Genomic DNA, 22,877 nt, shown 5'->3' with positions numbered 1-22,877 from the left:
ATTTTAAACTTGTTTTTCTATTGTTCCTGCATAGTCCCATTAAAACAAACAAAGATAGTGTGGACGTAATGGTAAATACACTGCACTGTACTAGCAGGGGAAGAGAGAAGTACAAGATGACACATCAAATCAGTATTAATATCTTCTCTCAAAGCAACACTTTAGGTTATTCTTATCTTGAATGCTCCAAGTTAACCATGATTAAAAGAGGCAGCACAGAGAGTTACTGTATATACTCATGTATAATTTCCCTGAATGTAATAATATATCAAATTCTGTTTTTCCTGTTCCTTTTAGTTTATCATCAATTTCAAATCTTTTAGAAAATTGTGAAGAAACCAATTACATGTTGTTGAGGAAATAGAGACAAGAACACAGAACAAAGGATGCAACCTACAGGAAAAGAGATTCCACCTCAGCATTAGGAGGAATTTCCTGACAGGAAGAGCTGTTCAACAGTGGAACGCTATCCTTTGGAGAGTGCTGGAGTCTCCTTCTTTGGAGGTCTTTAAGAAGAGGCTGGATGGCCATCTGTCAGGGATGCTTTCATTGTGAGTTCCTGCCTGGCAGGGGTTGGGCAGATGGCCCTTGTGGTCTCTTCCAACTCTATGATTTTATGATTCTATAAGTCTAGAAATTTGAGTTGAACAATTGACCCAAAAAACCTGGGGCAACTTATCCACAGGTCAATGCAAGTGCCATACCGTAACTCAAAATAGGAACCATCTCCCTCTCTGAGTAGAGTAGCAAAAGGTAAGAGCTTAGTCCATCCCAGGAGAACCTCAAAGAAACACCAACCCCCTCTATTCTCTCCACTGTGATGCCACTTCTGACCTTTTTGAATGCCTGGACAGGAAAATAGCAGCATTTTTGGGCATCATTTTCCTCTTCTTCATTCTTTACATTCTTTGTTGCATGCCCCTAAGTTTTACCCTTGACTTATACATGGGTCATATCAAAATTCATAATTTTCACCCCAAAACCTGCCCTTGACTTATAAATGAGGTTGACTTACAGTCGCGTATATACGGCAATTCATACTTTAGGGATTTTTTTAATGTAGTACAAACTCAAGTTAAAATGGCCAATGACATACTGTAAGTGCTAAGCAACTGAAGAACATATGTCATTGAGGAAATAGAGACAAGAACACAGTGGCCATGTTTCCCTGGAATGACTGTAAAAGCAAGGCTCTGATCCCTTCTCAGCTATGATTCCTGTTTAGTGTTGATAAACTGTCAATTAGGATACACAGAAAAGATTCCAGACCAACAATGCCATAGGGCTATTTGCAACTTAGATTCAGGTTCCTGTACAGAAGATCAAAATGCAAAGTGCAATTCAGCTCTATCTATAATGAGTCCTTAAGTGCACTTAAACTCAGTCACAGGACAGGATGCAATGTTGAACTTCTGCTGGTGGAAGTCAGTTCCAGTGGAGCTGGGGGACAACCCCCTTTTCCTACTGCAGCTCTCCCATGCACTCCCCCCTCCCAAAAAAACCCAGTTCTGTGATGCTGGAAAACCTTCTGGAAATTGTTTCACAATGTTTGAAGGCCTGTGGGTGGGAGAGGAGAAGAAAGTTCCAAAAGGCCCTCCCCACTGAAATGTTGGGTTTAGTCTATAGATTATACTATGAATGTTGTCTACAAAAACCAAATATAGATGATATACAAGCTTCAGTGCTGATTTGCTCTATATTTTCTAGTAATATGATTGCTCCCATGTTTCTTCATTGAATTTTTATAGAACCATAGAATCTTACCATTGGAATGAACCGCTAGGGCCATTTAGTCCAACCAGCTGTCAGGTAGGAATACACAACTAAAGTACTCCTGAAAAAGTAAAGTATTCCTGAAAAATTAAAGTACTCTTCAACAGGTTTGCCTCTGTTTAAAGATCACAAACATGGAGAGTCCACCACTCTCCCAGGCAATTTATTCCACTGTTGAACAGTTCTGACAGTAAAGAAGTTCTTCCTAATGTTTAGGTGGAATCTCTTTTCCTGTCGTTTGAATAAGGATCTATACAGATTTCTGCCCCGGATGGAGTCTGCAGCAAACAAATGCCGTGGCCTCCAGGTGGCCTAAAAAGAACCCACTCCCGGCGGGTTCTTTTTAGGTTGCGCACGGGGCACCATTGGCGCCTCACACACAACAATGACATCCATGCGGTGTGGCACAGTTTGAGTGCTGCGTTGTGCGGATGTCATCAGTGCATGTTCCATGTGGATAAGCATGCACAATCATGGCGCCCGTGCACTGATTATAGGGCTGGGCGCGTGCAGATGCCCAGCCCTACAAAACCCAACTTATGGCCCCAGGCCGGCACGAAGTACCAGTCTGTACTGGGCCTAAGTTGTTTTGTGTTCTAGTCTCTAGGGCAGCAGAAAACAAGCTTGCTCAAGTTATAAACCATAAATTTATCCAGAAATACACAATTTGTTTTGTAATAATACATGGGAATTGTACGCAAAGCAATTGCTGGTCGATAAACAGCATACTCTATAACATGGTGCATAACCTTTCTCCACATGCATGCATCCCAGCAATCCTTTCTCCCTGCTAGAAGCCTTATTCCCACCATCTCCTCTAGCAAGGAAAGGATGATCTCTGACAATCACTGGGGGAGAGGATGGAGAGCCTTCTCCACAGACACACACACATAACCCAGGCATAGACTGATTTGTATGAAACTAGAAGGAAACTGGAAGGAAGCAATGTGTCTGTGGGGGTGGACTGTGGGGGTGAGCTGGGAATTGTAGAAAACTAAAGGGTACGGATTGTGTATCCTTGTAACAGGATTTTGTTTTTGTTTATTTATTTTTGGCCCACAATAACAATACTTGCACATTCACAGTGTATCTTGCAGATGTCAACTGACAACAATACCAATTGAACTTCAGTTCCAGGCTGTAATATAACAGAATGTGGAAAAGTCAAAGGTGAACAATGAATAATTCTGGAAGGCACTGTAAAGAGTATAAATCACACTATCAGGGTGGGTGATGTTTTTATTTAAATATGTTTATGATTAGGTACTGTTTTAGCAAAATAAAATAAAACAATGCTTCTGTCACACCCAAAATAGTTTAGTAAGATTCTTCCTATGCTTTTATTGCATCCCTTTGACCACCTCCTCCAAACAGACAATGGTCCAATTTTTGTTTTTTGAGTAGTCTTACAACAACAAAGCAAAAACAGGTAATTCTACCTTTTTGGGCCTCTTCAAATCTATCATTTTCTGCCAGCCACTGAGCATAGGGAACATAGACATCATCCTTAAATTCTGGGTGCTTTTCACACAAAGCAAAGGCCTGACACACAAGATAAATTCATTTTTAATAGGCTGCAAGATACAACTGAACATTATTATTTTCAAATTCACAAATACATCTGAGAAACTATTTCCAGTGGTTTTATATAGTTTCAAACAATCAAGCTTTTTGTGACCTTGACTTCAAAATATACCCATGAATTGAGGTTGATTAAAAGAGAAAAGGAAATAGAGAAGAGAAGGAGCAGGAGAAGAAGGGAAATATCACGGGAAAATAAAAATAATAGACAAAAGAAATAGAGTAATGGAAAAAGAAGAGTAGAAAGAACAGAGGTAGAGATATAGAGGTAGGGGTAGAGAAGAAAGGAAGGAGGGAAGAACAGGAAGAAGAGAAGGTAGGATAAAGAGGAGATGGGAAGGGGAAAGAATGTTTAGATCATTATAAAATAGTTACAAGAACAAGTATACCTGTTTCAATATATGGTGGCATAGTACTTCAAGAATATGGAGATAGACATGAAGTGTTTTAACAGTAGGAGAATAAATAATGTGACATAAAGATAGATAAGATGTTGTTAGTGTAGTGATGCTAATGTATTAATGTATGTATGTATGTATGTGTTGTGTTTTATGTATGAATACATATATGTTCAATAAATGTTACACACACACACACACACACACACACACACACACACAAACTGATGCCTTGGTCAGCATACAATGTGACAGAAATAATCATTTTAATAAACCGTTCCTCAGATTATCAAAAATTAATGCATCAATCCTTTATACATTTACCAGGCAGTAGGCTCTGCTGGAACATATGTCTTGAATCAGACTTACACTTATCTAGTAGTAAATTTTCCTGCATCTTATGTCCTAAATGAGGCTTATTTCAGAGGAAACACGCACTGTCTAAAGTGAACAGATCATTCTAATATTCAGGAAATCAAACCCGATCAGCTGTAATAATGAAGTGTAAGATTTTGCTTCATAACAACAGACTTCTACTGACTCTAGGTTGGCCTTCTTTCTTTCAACAGTACAACTTCAGAGCCAGGATACAAGCAGCTGGAATCTTAATAAAAGAGTATATATATTTGGCTAAGGAAAGCCAGCTTAGTGTATCGGTTTGAGTTTTGGACTACAGTTCTGAAGACCAGGGTTCAAATTCATACTCAGCCATGGAAACCCACTGAGTGATCTTGAGAAAATCAGCCTCTCTTAACCTCAGAGGACAGCAAAGGCAAAGCAAAAAATCTTGCCAATAAAATCTTGTGATTTTTCTTAGGGTCACCCTAGAAATGACCTGAAGGCATGCAACAGCAAACATCTTGCTAAAGCACATATTATAATTATATTGCAAATATATAGTTCATGACAGTTTTACATTAACTGAATTGGTGCATATAGGTTTGTTTTCACATTTTTATCAACCTTCTTCATGATATTTGTCTCAAAGCTTGAAAGTAATATATTCCTTTTTCCCAATAATAAGGGCAGAACTGCATTTACATTATTGTGGCAACATAACTAGTGATAAAGTAATGTAATGTACAATAATGTAAGCATTGCAGAAGCCATGAGTAACCAGCTGGAGGAGAGAGCAAGTGCAGAAAATACTAAAAGAGCCAGCTAGAGAATAATCAAGGTAAACAGCCAGAACCCTCATTTGGCCTTTTCTTTCTTACTCATAAGTAGGGTAAAAACACATGAATAAATGAATGAAAGAATGAATGAATGAATGAATGAATGAATGAATGAAATCAAATATGTAACAGATTAACATCAACCACACTCTCTTTCGCTGTAAGTCCTGTCATAAAACAAATCACATAGTGACTAATGTTGATGTAACAACTTTACACATTGGTTAAATAGCTGAGATTGTAATTAAGAAACTTGCCTTAGTTGGCTAGCTTCCTATGTAAACGACTGAATCTTTTTTGCAGAACCTATCAGATTGCTCTTAACTATACTATCCTATTTACTGGCGGTAGATAAAATGCTACCCTGGGACTGCATGGGTAGTTTTGGTCAGAAAAGGTGAGTGAATTGCCAGACCTGGAGGCCCCCAGAAGCATAACTTACAATTAAATAGGTTCCAGGTACTGTTTAATATTTTTAAAATGCCAAAGGAAAAAAAAAACCAACAGAAATGGCCTTTCATCCAATTAAGTTGTTGTGTTTTGGGTTTTTCTAACCCATATTTTGGGGGCACTCTTGACAGTCTGTGTGATCTCTACTGGAGCCATGGGGTAGTAAACTGGTCCCAGGACATGCCTTTGCTAAACACTATACAATTGCCTACCCCTGCTATACACTAACAGTGAACTGCTTTTCTAAGTAGCAAGCTTTATGTAGCTAAAACAATAACACTCCAAACAAGTGGAAAGGGTCAGCAACCTTGTGGAAACTTCAAGGTTTGCAGGGGGGGGGACAACAAAATGTACCTGACCCCACCATAAATAAATGAATTATATAAACCTCTTGCAAATACTTTACTTACCTCATCCCACTGTTGAGTCTCTACATAGAGCTGTGTCAAGGCCTTCAAATCACCAATCTTCATGTATGTTTCTGCTGCGTAGCCATGATTTAATAACTTTTTGAAATAAAATGCACATTTTGTCAAAGGCTCACGCTCGGCTTTATCAAGCTTCCGAGCAATATCAATCAACCTAGATTTTAAAAAACAACAATTAAACAGAAATCCAGTCATATCAGTGGTTAGCATTTTTTAAAATTCTTGCTGCATCTATACATATACTGTATATACGTACATAGGCTGCTCTCTATAGGGCCACACATACAGCTGGATATTTTGTTTACATTAGTACTCTAGCAGGTTTTGGCTCACCCACAAATGTGTCTGTCCATTAGAAAGGACTAGAGGAACAACAAAACTCATGTAAGCAAAATGTCCTGACTAAATAAATGCAATTATTTCTATGCATAGAAGAGCCTTGCTTAGAAATAGCCCACAATTTGCAAACTTAATAGAGAACATGAGACTTTTAATGCACTTTTTGAATCTTACTAAAATCCTAAAAAAATCATATTTTACTGCAAATATACATTATCTCCAGAAATGTATTTTTAAGACTCTGAAGCCAACATTTAGCAAATGCATAGTACTGTGTGCCCTTGGTATCTGCTATGGTTCGGTTCCAGGACCCCCGTGGATATCAAAATCCCTTCAATTTTAACTGCTTTTGTAGTTTTAATAGGTCATACTTTGCTTTTCACACTCAGTATTTGTGTTAGATTCAGACATGGTCCTGCTATGCTTAATTGTTGCCATGCTTAATTGCTGTGTTTGAACTTGTGTGTCTATATGCAGAATGATGGCTTATGATATACTGTTGGTGAAACTGGGAAAAGTAATGATTGCATATCAGACACAACCTGGGATAATGAGCAGATGTGTGGGGAGAAAGCTGAATTGCCAGTTAGTAAGGTTGTTCTTGTGGTAATCCATAGGAATAAGCATAGGCAATATGGAGGGCCCAGACCTTGGAAAACAATTTGTTTTGAATTACTGACAAATGGAGAAAAGACTTTTTTGTGTAAAATAAACAGGTGAATTGTATGAACTCAGTATACCACGGTAACTGGGAAAATTCCAGTTTTGACAACTACTGTATATACTGTGTTCATTTCTGCTTGCTGAATAAAACTTTTCTGAAACTGGTGAAGGCTAGTGTTCCTGAAGTGTACAATTACAATTTGTTAATATACATTTGCTACACTGTGAACACTTTAGGTATATTATGTGAAAAAGCAGCATTTAGATAAACAAACAAACAAACAAAATGTTTGGAAGAGAAGATGAGGTGACTAAACATTTAAATTGCATCAGGAAATAAGGATCACAACCTACAACTATATTCTATTTGTAAAGCATCTGGCATAACCGAGGCCAGTTTCAATTCTTTGGATCCTGAACTCAGTCTACAAATCTGGAAAGACTATCCCACTGTTTTTTCAGTATGGGCAATCCAAAGAGTAAATACAGCCAGAAAAAATTGTTGAAGAGACAAGGCAACTGGGGGGGGGGGGGGGGGTCAAAAACAGGGTAGGATATTTTTCAGAAAAACAAATGAAACATACACATCAACCCAGCCCTGATCTCCACTGATTTCTATGGCCTTCATGTGCTCGCCTGCAGTAATGTACATCTCCACAGCTGCTTTGGGTTCGTTGATGTGCGTTGCCCAGTCTGCTTGTTTTGTGATTAGCATCTTTGTATCTTTGGGGTCTCCAGAGCCAAGGAATTCCTGGGGAAGTGCAACAGATGTCATTTTTGATTATACAACCTACAGCATTTGCTGTACCAAATGCCAATTGCAAATTTTTCAATTTATTCTTAATTAAACTGGCATTTAAATCATATGGATAAAGGTAAAAAAGGGTAAAGGTTAAAACTATTCAATCATTAATTAATTAGTAATTATTATTAATTAATAACAATTAATATTATTAATATTAATTGTCTCCTCCTCCTGGCCCTATAAAAGGCTGAGAGGCAGAGGAGCTTTGAGGGGCAAATGTTCGCCTATCCTCCTCCACTGCATGGTTCTTTCTCAGAAGAAAGCTGGGTGGCGAAGGAGCCTTGAAGTCATTCCACATCTCATGGGCCACTTAAAATCCTTCGCCAGACCTCATGCAGGCTCCAGGCCATATGTTGTGCAGGCCTAGTATACACAGATATAGAATGGGAACAACGCTACAACCAAGCCTGCAGAAAATCATTTCAAGTTGTATAATGGCATCACAATAGATGATGGGAGATCCCTGCTGGATTGGTTTAATGGTACCACATAAGGAAAAGTTCCACATGTTTTTGGATAGCAAAAAACAAAGCTTACAAAAGAAAATAGAACTAGGCAGAGAAGGAGAGGATGGTGTGAGATTGTGGGTATCTCACATTTGCACCATCATTGAGACATTTAGACCGACTTACATTTTTGCAAGATCACAAGCCCATTGTTATTGTTGTTAGCTCCCTCGAGTCAACTTCGACTCATGGCGACCCTGTGAATGAGACATCTCCAAGTCTTCCTGTCTTCCACTGCTCACCCTGAGTCTGGTGTACAGCCTACCACTCCTTCTGTCCTCCACTGCTCAGCTCATTTCCTGCAGACTCATGCTTGTGTCCACCCTGAATCTAGCCATCTGGTGTATGGTCTACCACTCCTTCTTCTACCCTCAACCTTTTCCAGAATTATTGCCTTCTCGTGATGTGGCCAAAACACAACAGCTTCAATTTAATCGTCTTGGGCTCCAGGGGTATTTCTGACCTGATTTGCTCAAGGACACATTTGTTTGTCTTTCTGGCTGTCCATGGTATCCTCAAAACTCTTCTCCAACATCACAACTCAAATGAGTTGATTTTCTTTTTATCTGTTGTTTTGACAGTCCAGCTTTCACATCCATACATAGTGACTGGGAATACTAAGGCTTGGACAATTCTAAGTTTAGTGCTTTTTATCTTTAGGGTCTTCTTTAGCTCTTTCATGGCTGCCCTTCCCATTCCTAGTCTTTTTCTTATCTCTTCACTGCAGCCTCTATTCTGGGTGATGTTTGATTCCAGATACAAGAAATCTTTGACTATTTCAATTTCCTCATTGTTTAATTCGAATTTATGCAGGTCTTTTGTGGTCATTTTCCCCACTTAATGTTCAATAGCAGACCCGCCTTTGCACTTTTTTCCTTTATCTTCCTTAGCAATTGTTTCAAATTACTGATGTTTTCTGCTATTAATACTGTGTCCTCCGCATATCTTAGATTGTTGATGTCCCTTCATCCTATCTTTACTCCTCCTCCTTCTAAGTCTAGCCCTGTTCTTCATATAATATTTTCTACTTACAAGTTGAACAAACCCATACTGGTAATATAATATTAGAATAAAGGTTCTACCATATGATAAGATATGGTGCCTGTAGAGAGTTGGCATGCTGTAGTTGTTTTAATGTTCGACTAAGGCCCGAAGCAGTCAGGTCAAAAGAACTGCGCCAGGAGCTTCGCAACCACACAGGCACGGACCCAATCCACGTTGCTGGAAGCAGCAGATTCTATCTGCTCCTTCTTGGCCTGGTTCTTCTTGTTTGGTATGGTGTCAGCACAGCTTCAGGCCATGTTCAAGGACAGTGTCATGGAAATGGAAAGCCCCCACTGTGGCCTGAATCTGCATCATTTTGCCCGTACATTTTGACCAGGGTGCAATTCTCAGTTCAGCCATGAAACCCACTAAGTGACCTTGAACATGTTACATACTCTCAATCTCAGGCGAAGGCAATGGCAAACCTCATCTGAACAAATCTTGGCAGGAAAACCCCACGTCAGGGTTGCCTAAGTCAGAAACACTTGAAGGTACCTAATAACAACAGCACGTCAGTGCTGAAGTAAATCTTGATGATTGGGTCAGTCAAACATGTTCCCACTTGCTTTGCAAATAATGCTGATCTCAATTTCTTATTATCATGTGCATCGTGATACACATAGAATAGGATTAACTTTAGAACCTTAATAGAACTTTAGGAACTGTACAGGCCGCCCCTGAAGGGGCGGGCTACAGCTGCCTCCATCTCCCCCAGATCAGGGCCCCAGCAACCCCGCAACCCCAATCTAGCCTTTCCAAGGCACAAAAAGGAGCCAAAAAAAGTGGCTCCTTTTTGCATCCTGGAAAAAGAGCGATAGCCGCATTGCTACGGCTTTAAGGCACTCCTTTGGTGCTGTGTAATGTAAATGCAGGGCCAGAGGAATGCCATGATGCCATGTGGAGCAATGTGTGGCATCACGCCACCATGGGGGCGGAGTTGAGGCATGCACCGTATGGGTACCAAGCACGATTCCACCCCTGGGAGTGGTCGGTCTGCACAGCCCCTTAAACTCAATTCTGTTTAAGAGCATCATGCTGCTCTATGGGGCCAAGTTAAAAGTAAGTATACCATGTTTTATGCTTGTTAAGATGCTAATAAAGGAACGAGATACACAGTGTTTGTTTTGTGTAACTTCATTTTGTAGCCTAGATGACTGAACTGAATTAGGAGCAAAAAGTTCAACTTCCTGAACTGAAACTAATTACTTGGAAGTTGACAGTAAAATGTGGTGTGGTATACTGTTAAGTCAAAAGCCAAATACACACATTGTCCCCAGAACTGTGCCCAGACTGTGGGATCCCCCAATACAAACCATCCAGGGCAGAATTGAATGGTTTAAACGATTACTTTTTAAAACAAACCCACTTCTGTTTTTTTTAAATTGATGTCCCTTTTTAAAAAAAAAAATCTGGCTATTATTTCTGTTTTCCAACCCTACTTCTGGAACAACAAATGCTTGAATGTAAACATTTTAAGCTTAACAGTTTATTGGAAGTTGTTCCATTGTTAGACCAGTATCCAGTGTTGGTTATTTCTTTTTAATCACGCTATTTTATAGTGATGGCAATGCCATTTGGAAACAAATCCTTCAATTAACATAAGTTCAACCAAAACAACGTGCTATAAAAGAGCACTTTTTAATGAACAGTTACTATTTAAGCTAGTGGCCATAACATCTGAACTGCATTTTGCTACTTAGTTTTCTGATTTAGTCCCCTATATTGGAGTAGTCCAACACACTAATGTAAATAAATAAATAAATAAATAAATCCAAACAACCAAAAAAATAGTTTAAAAAAACACCCAAAAAACAATTTAACCTCAAAACAGTAACAACCATTTTTCATTTGTTTGTTGTTAAATTTTCTAATCCTGATCCAGCATCCTTCAGAACCGTCAAGGCTCAAAAGAAAGACTTTGCAAATCGATAGCAGCCTAAGGTTAGCTGGTTTTAAAAAAAAATCAACACACTCCTTTAGAAAAGAACAACTGCCAAACACATTATCCAAGTCAAACTACCAAAATAACATCCTCAATTCAGCTTTCTTTTTGTCCATGAACTTCATGGGGTTCACTTAAGCATTATATACATATATAGGGAATGAAAGCCAGATAGTCAATTTAACAAAAGAACGCTTCATGCAAGAGGCTTTGCAGCAGGGAAAAACAGAGAACAGGGAAAACACTAACATCCTCCGCTGTTAGCATACCTATACCCCACATTATATTTGGGGCTTCCATATTTTCATACTTTCATATCTGGAGCCAGGCATGTTCTTAAGAGGTCACAATGACCTTTGGAACATCAGGAGACGTTCCCTGGGAAGGACACGGACACACGAGGACATGTGAAGAAATAACGTAACATCAAGATAAAAGCTAAATGGGTTTGCTGATTGCTCCATCGTCCCCAAGACTCTCTCACACTAGGAACCAAGGCAAAAGTTGAGTAACCCCTGCTGTGTTCCCAGCCAACTTCCTTATCTATTTATCTTGAAGATGTCCTAAATCCAACCACTGTTTTTGTTACTCCGAAGTTACTCCATCTGTCATTCCGGAATCCCACTGTCAATTTCTGGGAAGACCATCAGGTCTTTGTTACATTCCATCCTTCAAGGCTCTCAGATATAAAGATCAGCCCCAGCTCTAGCCTCATGTGTGCACAGAGAGGTTGTTCCACTCATTGTGTCACCCTCAGGCACACTCTGAGCCATACTCCACTTTCTGTGGCCTTCTCTCCAGGGAAGGTAAATACTGTCCCCTCTAAAACCCTAAAACTCCACTATCCCGTGTCCATACCTCTATTTCAGTTACCTCTAAATGGTGTGTCTGTTTGAATTATTATCATGTGTTTGGTTGCACTCCTGCATATTTCCAAATGAAACTCTTCGTTATTCACCTAAACTTGGAGATCTCCTTAGTTAGTACTAGGACAGACAGGTGGAAATGATCTTCAAGTTACCCAGACTTAAGCTTCCTTGAGCTAAACAATTCCCCCAACATTTAAAGAGAAACTGACATAACTGGTAGCATCCCCCCAGTCCACCCCACCTTCTTTTGGGTAACATCTCACCTATTGCTTCTGTAGTCACAGGATCCTTTCCCAAAGTTTTTATTCCTTGCATACACAGACTGATTTTAACCATGGGTGGTTTATCATTAGATATGATGCTCTGCCTATGAGAATCATTCTGAAAAGGTGTCAGTTTAACTGTTTAATAGTGCAGCCTATACATATCTACCTGAATGAATTCAATAGGGCTTATTCACTGAAGTGTGTGTCTAGGATTCCAACCTCAGTTAGTTAAGTGGAATTTATCATTGCCAAAATTTACATTAGTATAATGGCAAATTTCTAGTCCATGAATGAGATTTATGTTCAGAGGAGTTTAAATACTACCCTTCACTAAGACCTTGCAGTTTTTTAAAAAAAAATGTCATTCAAGCATTGGCAGTGAAGTCTGCATTTCAGACAGCCCCCCAATCCCTCTGAGCAAAATTCAGAAGTCTATACATGTCACAGCAAAGCTTTTGTCCAGTAATGGATAGAGTAAGTCTGCAATGAGTGATTAATGAGACTATACAGTACAATGCATTTCAGGGATTTGATAAGAAAATACCACAAAAGGCTTTAAAAGTTCCTTCATCCAAGTATAAAACTGTCACATTCTTCAAACAGAGTTCAATTTATCTCTGCTTGGGAATTCAATTTTCAGACATATACAAATACAACTTCAGGGTTCATTTACAGGATCAAAGAAATCAAATAGGTTGTCAGTTCAAGATTGGTACTATGAAATCTGTCAAGGTAACCTGAATTTTCAGGGTATTTTGATCACATCCTTGCACAGCAATGCAGCAGTTCCTCTAGCCATGGCAACTGGTAACTAATGGAACTGCTGGGATAGAAAGCAAAATCATCAGAGGTGGGCCAAGGATAACCAAGATGAAGGTGCTGCACTGGGAGGGGCTGAGGATCAGAAGCCACAAAATCAAGACTCAAAAGATGCCAGGAGAAAGAAAGCCAACTCTGGCTGAGGAAATTCATGGAATTTTCTTTTCCAATCTGAGATCAAACTTTTACATGTTGCTTTACCTATCTAAATTCACTGATCCAATTTTACCTCTTTAATTCTCCTTTACTATTTAAACCATAACTTGGAGACTCAGACCTTTTAGAGGCCAGAGCACACACTCCTTTTAAATTATTTTGTTTCATGTTATTTTTGTTTTTTATTATTTTTGTTGTTGTTATTGTTGTTGTTATTTTATTATTTATATACCGCTATTCCAAAAGATCATAGCGGTGATGAGCAAGTAAGCTAATTAGCAAGTAAGCTAATTTGCCCCCAACAGTCTAGGTACTAATTTTAGCGACCTCAGAAGGATGCAAGCCTGAGTCGAGCTTGGGCCCTTTTGCTGGTCTTGAACTCGCAACCTTGTGGTTTTTGAGTTAATGGCTGCAGTACATTATTATTATTATTATTATTATTATTATTATTATTATTATTATTATTATTATTATTATTCCTACTACTATCAGTTTACAGAATGGATGGTGCAAAAGAGATCAGTTTCTTCCTTTGGCTACAACTACCCTCTGGCCTTTATGCAAAAACCTCCACCCATCTCTGATCTGTGTTCTGCTCCTTGGGGACTACCTTCTTTACATGTTTTAACATATGGTAGTCATCATGCATCTTATCAATGTTAAGCTCAACGTGGAGGGCTGCAGCAAGGGTCTCAGTTCACACTGCAGACAGAGTTTTTCCTAACTCAGCAGACAGCTGCAACATGGCTTAGCTATAGAGAGGTGCAAGGAACTGTATTGAATTTTGAATACCCAGGTCCTCCTCTGTTTAACTCCTGGTTGTCTCTGCACCTCTAGCAGTCTCCTAACTCTGTGTTGCAATGTTTACCCAAGATTTGTTTCCATAATTTTCCTTCTCTTTATTGTTAAATTCCTATTCTTTTTTGTGCCTCTTGAACCTTCTTGCTTTGGCTGGTGAATATTGCAAGAGTACCTTGTCACATTTCTTTGTTATTGGTGTTGTTAACTGTCATCAAGTCAACTTTGACTTATGGCGACCCTATGAATGAGAGATCTTCAGGTCACCCTATCATCAACAGCCTTGCTCGGATCTCACAGACGAATGACTGTAGCTTCCTTGATTGACTCTGTTAATCTGTAATGGGATGTCCCTCTTTTCCTATCACTTTCTACCTTGCCAAGCACTGTTGTCTTTTCTAGTCTTCTTATGAATTGGCCCAAGTACGACATTCTCAGTTTAGTCATCTTGGCTTCCAGGGAGAGATCAGGGTTGACTTACTCTGATACTCATTTATTTGCCTTTTTGGAAGCCTGTGGTATTTGCTGAACTCTTCTTCGGAATATTTCAAGTCAGTTTATTTTCTTTTTTACTGTCTAGCTTTTACAACCCTGTATTGAAATCAGAAATATTATGGCATGAGCAATCCTGACTTTGGTATTCAATTACTTTTAGGAGTTGCACATGCAACTGTCCTGCCATAAAATATTAGAAAAGTAATAGGTTATGCAGTACTAAAACAGTTACTGCAGAGAAATGATGATTTCAGCCACAAGTGGTGAGATCTCTAGATGGGAGGCAGGCAGGATTCAAGTCTATTCAAGGTTAAGTCAAAGGCTTTCATGGCTGGCATCCATAGTTTTTTGTGGGTTTTTCAGGCTATGTGGCCATATTCTAGAAGAGTTTCTTCTTGATGTTTCACTGGCATCTTCAGAGAATGTTTGCCTGGAAAAGCTTGGGTCTATATATATATGCTGTGTGAGCCTGGGAATGCAGGAGTGATTTGCATGTGTATTGTTCCGTTGCTGATGGCAGGCCTCAGGCTGGGAGGCTAATGCAAAAGAGGATTAATGTCTGCTAATTGATGATCATTATCTTTCCCAGCAGATAATGATCACCAATTAGCAGACACTATTCCTCTTTTGTATTAGCCTCCCAGCCTGAAGCCTGCCATCAGCAACGGAACAATACACATGCAAATCACTCCTGCATTCCCAGGCTCACACAGCACGCATATATATACACACCCACACACCCACACAACTTTTTCCAGGCAAGCATTTTCTGAAGATGCCAGCCACAGATGCTGCCGAAATGTCAGGAAGAAACTCTTCTAGAACATGGCCACATAGCCTGAAAAAACCACAACCTTCCTAATGCCACGACCCTTTAATACAGTTCCTCATGTTGTGGTGACCCCCAACCATAAAATTATTTTCGTTGCTACTTCATAAATATGTGCTTTCCGATGGTCTTAGGCGACTCCTGTGAAAGGGTCATTTGATCCCCAAAGGGGTCACGAACCACAGGTTGAGAACCATTGGTTTAGATCAAGGCAAGTAATAGTGCCCCTCTATTCAGATTTCACCTGGAATACTGTGTCAGTTCTGGGCACCACAATTCATAAAGGATATTGATAAGTTGGAGCATGTCCATTGGAGGGCATCCAAAATAGTAAAGGATCTGGAAATCATGCCTTATGAGGAGAGACTGAGGAAGCTTGGTATGTTTAGCCTGTAGAAGAGATAGTTAGGAGGTGATATGATAGCCCTGATTAAGTATGTGAAGGGTGTCATATGGAGGACGGAGCAAGCTTGTTCTCTGCTGCTGCAGCGAATAAGGCACAGAGCGATGGATTCAAACTACAGGAAAAGAGATTCCACCTCAACATTAGGACAGACTTCCTGATGGTCAGAGCTATTCAGCAGTGGAACACACTCCCTTGGAGAGTGGTCGAGTCTCCGTCGTTGGAGGTCTTTAAACAGAGACTGGATAGTCATCTGTTGGGGCGCTTTGATTTTGAGTTCCTGCATGTTAGGAGGTTGGACTGGATGGCTTTTGTGGTCTCTTCCAACTCTCTGATTCTATGATTCTAACTGCTGGCCTCACAAAATTCACTAAGTCACTCTCCTACATAATTTCTTGATCCTCTTCTCCAGTAGCACATCTCAAATTAATTTATTTTCTTTCTATCCCCTTTCTTCACTGTCCAGCTCTCACACCCATGCATAGTGATGGAAAATATGATGGCATGGACAATCCTAACTTTAGCATTTAGTGATATATTTTTTCACTTCAGACTCTTACCTAGTTCCTTTGTAACTATCCTTCTGAGTCCTAGTTTTCTTCTGATTACTTGACTATTAGATAAGGTTCTTGGAGACTGAAATCTATTGAAATGACAATTCTCCTGAGACAGAGCTCAGCTCCTGACGATTCCAGGCTAAACCTTGAGGACAACCCAAAGGGAAAGCCATCCTATTCCTATTAAGGATAAACGTGCAAAATTGAGTGCAATTTTGTGCAAAAGTAAAAAAGCTATTGTTTTCTGGGGCTCCAGAGAGTAGGTTCTGAGTCAACGGATACAAATTATAAGAAAGAAGATTCGAAGTAAATATTAGGAAGAGCTTCCTGACCTTCCTACTGTTCAGATGTTGAACTGAGTACCTTGGAGAGTGGTGGATTTTCTTTCATATTGTGTGTGTCTGGGGGGGGGGGGTGTTAACAAAGATTGGATGGCTTTATGTCAGTAATGCTTTAGCTGTGAATCCCTGCATTGGCAGGAAACTGGATTAGATCACCTTTGGGATCTCTTCCAGTTGAACAACTCTATGAATATCTGATGCAGTGAGGATGAAAATAATTTTGGCCTCTGTAATATGATATATTCATATTTTTTAAAGGATGATTCAGAGAAAATCTATGTCTCTAGATAAGATCATAGGGATATACAGTACTAACGTTCTTTTTTTAGAGCTGAAAGACATTACTTTTTTGTCTAATTTCATTTTTTGGATCACCGAGAATGAGGCTTGATATTTCCTTGAACAGGTCTGGAAGGCATTCCTTGCATGTCTTCCTAACATTATACACTGGACTGAAAAGAACAGAGCTTTGGAAAAGAACAGAGCATTGGTCTACAACACCCAGAATACATCACCAGTGGTTATGCTGGTGAGAAGATTCTGGAAACTGTAGTCCAAAATCCAAAATATATTTCCTTTTAAATCCCCTGCATTAATTCTATGTGTTACACTTTTAAGTATTGCTAAGCGAAAGGGCCCATTTCACTTGAAGCTTTCTTGTGTTGTAACTACCGTCGAAAGCTGTAAAGCAGCATGTCTTGAGCAGGAGCAGCATCAACTGAAGCGCCAGTATTTAGGTACACATTTAGGGTTGTTTTTTTAGCAAGGTCTATTTACACTACACAATTCTACCACTTTATAACCGTCATGATGCTAACCTACAGCAAGCTGAGATCTGTAATGTCATGGGATACTTAGAAGGTACTAATAAGAAAGAGACAAAAGATTAAATCAATTTAATTATGTAGTGTTCAGAGGTAACACAGAAACTGCAGTTCAGGGGAAGTATATTACATCTCTGTAGCATCAGATTCTAAGTACCTCACACAAGCTATGAATCCCAAAATCCTGTAGGATAGAGCCTGTGAAGTTACAATGGCATCATAATTGTGTACCACAGATATTTTTTAGTTCAAACTACACTAAGAGCCAATCCTCTCTTTTCCAAAGGCTAGTCTCGCCCAAGTCAGAACCTTCCAGATACGTTGGACTACAACTATTGTTGCCAGCTACCACAGACAGTGGCCCTGCAGACTTGAGTTAATGGAAGTTGTAGTCCAACACAACTGGAGGGCAGTCTGGTTAGGGAAAGCTGCATTAAACAAATTTATTTAGCATATAGCTATTACTCAGGATAGGTAAACAAAACATCTATTTTCAGAAGTGGCAACATGCCACTGAGACCACAATTCTACATATATTTCTCACAAGGAAAGCCCCTTTGAAATCAGAGGGAATTATCCTTGAATGGACAGATATCAGTTTCTACTTGAATGGACAGATATCAGTGAATCTCATTTGCTGTGTACAAACAACAAAAAATTGCCTGCTTCTGCCCTGACAGCCTGATCTAGTAATGCTGTTATTATACTTATTATCCCTAGTTGTCCCTTCCTTCTATTCAAACACTGTCTACCTCACCAAACCAGTTTATGCCTGTGTTTGAAATTTTGCATCACCAGGCAACAACTGACAAAGATATGAATTAATGAGGTAACTGAGCAAATAAATATTAATGAAAGAACATTTTTTTGTAAAATTTGAAAATAAATGCATACATTAAATAAACTGTACACCAATTTGTTGGCAAACATGAACTCTAAACAGATGACTAACCCTAACACTGTCTGGAGGGATGCTCTTGTGCCAGACACCCCTGAGAAAAACACCGGGGCTTCTGAGAACTCAGAGGAGCTGCCCAGAGTCCATTTTCATTGAAGTCTCACGATGGCATTGCCATCACAAGACTTCAAGCAAGATTTGGAAAACCTTGCACCTGGTCTCAGCGGAGGTCTCATGGGTTCAGAAATCCAGCAAGACTTCAGACAAGATTTTGCAGGAATAATATACATGTGCCGGCTAGCCATTTTTGGTTGGACCTTCCACACAACCCACCCATTGTTGCACTGCTATATTTAGCATATCCCCAGACAGCTGCTGGTGGCCTTCAGGTCGCCTTTCTCTCTATCTCCCAAGGATGTTCACAGCTGCAATTTCCAAATTATTTTTGAGTCCCTGACTTTCCACTTCCTTCGACACTGCTGCAAAAAAACCTTCATAGGCTCTATGTAGAGGCAGTATTATCTATCATGTTTATTCTCCACATGGCATAGAAAATATGCTCACAGTATATATTCTTGGCAGTTAGTATGGTAAGTGTTCGCATGGTATAGTAGCAACATAGAACAGTCTCTATGTGGAATTTCTTGAAAAGTAGAAATGCTTCTCCCAGCCTCCCCCAAGGAATCCTTTTGTAGATCTGCCCTCAATTAGTAATGAGTCCTGAGTGACAATGTTTGCTTATCTGTACTTTACATCTTGTTTCAGGCTCACTCTTTTTTCTTTTTTTTTCCAGCTGCTGAACTTTTCCTGTTACCCGTACCTTTCCCTTTACTTCCTATTGTTCTTTATTCCCTACTGTTCCTGAGGAACAGAAATATACATACATGGGAAAGAACATTTTTCCATCTGGAGGAAATGTGATGTCTACCAAGGCTTGTTCTTGGCAGTCCACTTGGGACTGGTTAGTGGTCCTGCTGGCCTAGCATCCTTCTATCACATGCTGTAAATATAAATGTGGTGCATACAAAGCAACATACCACCATGTAAGTTCATGAGAGGTCAGTGAAGTTCAGTGTGGGTTTCTATCTAGCAAAAGAACAGAAGATGCATGGACCAGAAGGAAGCAACTAGATTCTTGCATACCAAGGCCAGTTTACATAAACATCCTATAATGACTATTCACATACCTTTGCATAGTCAAACATGCGCAAGTCAGTATACATATCAAGAGCCACGTTTTCATAGCCACTTCTTTTGTACAGTTTGGCTGCCTCATGAAACTTTCCCTGGTATGCATAAACATCTGCTAGAAACAGGTCATTGTTGTTCTCTCCACGCTTCTTCCTCTCCTTAAGAAATAATAAAGTACAGGAAATATTTTAGCCAACATAATCAGTCAGGAAACAGGATTGGCTACAGCCACTGAAAAAATTACACCATGACTCACAAAGCTTTTAAACTGGATTATTTGCATTTTAATTTTAAACCAACTTAGTCCTTTAGATATCAACTGCATTGTTTGGTAATCTCTTTTGACTAAGTCATCCTTCTCTCCCACCCCTATAATTCCAGTAAAAGGTGGTGGGGTGGGGGGAATCCAGTATAAATATTGGGGGGGGGGGCACTCAAAAGGCAGAACAGCATCTCATTTAAAAACAAGTGTTCCATAAGAAAGTTCAAACTACTTTAATTGTATATTGTTTTTTTTACTAATGATGCAAAAAGCCACAGTATTTTTAGAAAGCCCAATCAGAACCTCTATTTGTTGTGCAAAACCAGTAAGATAATTTTCATCTTCCAGCAGTTCCCTGCACTCTACCTCAGTGTCTTCCACCTTCCAGCAACTCAGGAAGGCTTTGGAGTGAGAGACATGTGTGTGAAAGGGTGGACAGGTATAAGACACCCTCCTTCTGTTCCCGTACATTTCAACACCAGCACAATGTGGATTTTTATGAATCTACAAACCCTAGGATGGAGCCATAGCAGTTAAAGTGGTATCAAAGTGCCACTATAATGCTGTATGAAAGAGGCCTTAGACTTCAGAAATCTATAAAGTCATTTGGCCAGTTGTCCCTCTGAATTCACTGGAGATTACTTATGATAAGACACATACAACACTGTACTATCAGAAACCAAACCACAGCTTCCAGACAAATTTAAATACTTTCCAATTCCAATTTCAACTGGACTTTTGGATGCAGAATAACAATTTTAGTAACATATCAACCAATTACAATTTCGAACTAGCATGTGCCTCATGGATTTGCTGTTGATATTATACCGTTAAGGTATGCTAGTTTTCTTGATGACAGCTAAGAATTGGAAAGTAATACCAACCCAATCTTGAAAGTATACTGAGATCCAACCTATTCAAATATCTCCCATGAGTTTTCTATCCCAATATTAACTCTATCCTGACCTTGTTTTTAAAAAAAACTCCAAAGGTGTATAATTCCATACATAAAATGACATATACAGTATCAACACTTTCAACATGAAATACTGAGGAACCTATTTCTAATCTTCAGCATCTACCAATGACAGAAAACTTAAGGGAAACCTCTGAGGGAAAATGCTAAGCCACTTAGGTTTCTCTTTTTAAAAAACATTAACACTGCTTTCTTCAGTGCTCTCTCTCTCTCTCTCTCTCTCTCTCTCCCACATGCAAAAACTATTGCCAGCCAGTGTTGCAAAGAATGTTGACTTTCTCAAACATAATACTGATCCATGATCAAAAGCACTTGAGGAACTCATCAGCAAAGAACAGAACACAAAAGGCAACCAGATGCTGAACCAATCTGTACTGGACAAAGCTGCACCACAAAATACAAATTGCCTTGATACTTGTATATGATGGGTTTAAGACCACTCTCAAGCTCATTTCCCCGAAGGCATTTGCTGGTGAGTGGATCTGCAAAAAGTAGAAGCAGATGTCACATTGGCTGGAACATTCCCTTGAGCTATATTCTCCTCAAATGATCCCACACAGTGTCACACAACAACCTAGGATAAAACCTGACAACACAACTTGAGGAGCTTAAATGGCTACCTTGGGCCAATTGTGACTAATAACCTGTAATTTAACAAGGAACTAAATACAGTGTGAAAGTGATCATGGCTTAGTTTAGTACATTTAAGCAATGCTCTTGAAACAATGCCAAAGTCTCCATTAAGCCAATGATACTAAACCACCAGATTTGTGTTTCCATTATTTTTTCACATGCTAGTGAGAAATGACCCACTTCTTGTTGTCAAGGAAGAAAACTCAACAGCTTCCACTTCTTTTCTTGTTTTTTACATCCTTGGCTTTCGGGGTAAGATAAAGTCATCAGTATGGATATCTTTTTTCAGGACAGCTTATGAAGCATTTTGCTTCTTCTCAAACAGAAATGGTGCTGCTTGTGGCATATATACAAAATAATCCCAATATCAAAGAACCATGCAAAAGGATACACTTTATAATGAAACAGCTAATGCAAAGGAGCCAAGAAGGTGACTAAAGTTGCTCAAAGATAAATGCATGTGGAATCATAAGAAGCAATAATACAAAGAAACTCAAGCAAACATGTAATAGATTTTGTTCTAATATGCAAAACAGTTCTACAAAATGATTTCTATAGTATAATAAAGATCAGTGTAAAAAGTATAGTGCTGATAAATGAGGTTTACGTGTACAGTCGGCCCTTCATATACACAGATTTTTTATACATGGATTCAAGCATCCACACTTTGAAAATGTTGCAAAAAAGTATAAATTTCAAATTTCAAACTTTGATTTTCCACTTTTTATAAGGGACACCATTTTGCTATGTCATTATATTTAATGGGACTTGAGCATACACGGATTTTGTTATACACAGGGGATCTTGGAACCAAACCCCAGCGTATAACAAGGGTCCAGTGTATTAAATCTGCAGCAGGTTCGACTGACCTACTGTTCTTCACCCACTAGAGAAATTAATCCAAGTTATTCAAACTGAGTGCTTTTCAAAAACTAATATTTGCTATACAGCTTTTCTAGTTCATACAAGGGTCTTTTGATCATGTTGCTCTCCATAAGCCCTTTGGAAACGAATGTAGGCTGTACCAGGTTCTTTGCACAGTACATTTTAATAATCTTAATCTAAGAATCTCTGCTTTAACTTTGTAAATGCTTCTATCTTTTCAAGTTGTAACGAAACATATAAAAAGAACTGTTAAATTATTCCATCTAGTATGAAGTTTTTGAGGGGTCCTATTTTGCACCTTCACATGTCCTGGGCCTTTTAAATCTACAGTAGGTTATTCCATCCATTTCCATTCCCCATTAGTCTTCCTTTCACAAAGTTCTTCCAGGACACACACAAACTGGACAAATTTGATGAACGTATATTCTTTTGATTAGTTCTACTTGTCGGCATGTTTGTTTCTTGGCAAAGCTCTTAGAACTTTAACAGGGTTAACAGACCTTCAAAAGGAATATATTGGCAGAAAAATAAGAAGTATTTTCAAGTATCTGGTAACTTTAGACTTTATAAC

The 22,877-nt window shown here is 39.1% G+C and overlaps 1 protein-coding gene across 6 annotated transcripts in view; it reads right to left on the bottom strand.

Annotated features, from left to right (window-relative positions):
- The window catches only part of IFT122 (intraflagellar transport 122), an 89,264-nt gene that overhangs the window by 7,058 nt on the left and 59,329 nt on the right, over window positions 1-22,877 (bottom strand). For 5 of the 6 annotated variants that reach the window (XM_042450964.1, XM_042450967.1, XM_042450966.1 and 2 more), the window contains 4 exons: window positions 19,547-19,708; window positions 7,392-7,558; window positions 5,788-5,959; window positions 3,213-3,315 (listed from right to left, as the gene is read on the bottom strand). In XM_042450964.1, the coding sequence (XP_042306898.1) occupies window positions 3,213-3,315; window positions 5,788-5,959; window positions 7,392-7,558; window positions 19,547-19,708 (604 nt within the window). The remainder of the gene's footprint in view (window positions 1-3,212; window positions 3,316-5,787; window positions 5,960-7,391; window positions 7,559-19,546; window positions 19,709-22,877) is intronic. The other variant, XR_006102091.1, reaches the window with a different exon arrangement.

Source organism: Sceloporus undulatus, chromosome 2, assembly GCF_019175285.1.
Source record: "Sceloporus undulatus isolate JIND9_A2432 ecotype Alabama chromosome 2, SceUnd_v1.1, whole genome shotgun sequence".
NCBI lineage: Eukaryota > Metazoa > Chordata > Lepidosauria > Squamata > Phrynosomatidae > Sceloporus > Sceloporus undulatus.
This window is presented reverse-complemented; position numbering and strand designations above follow the sequence as displayed.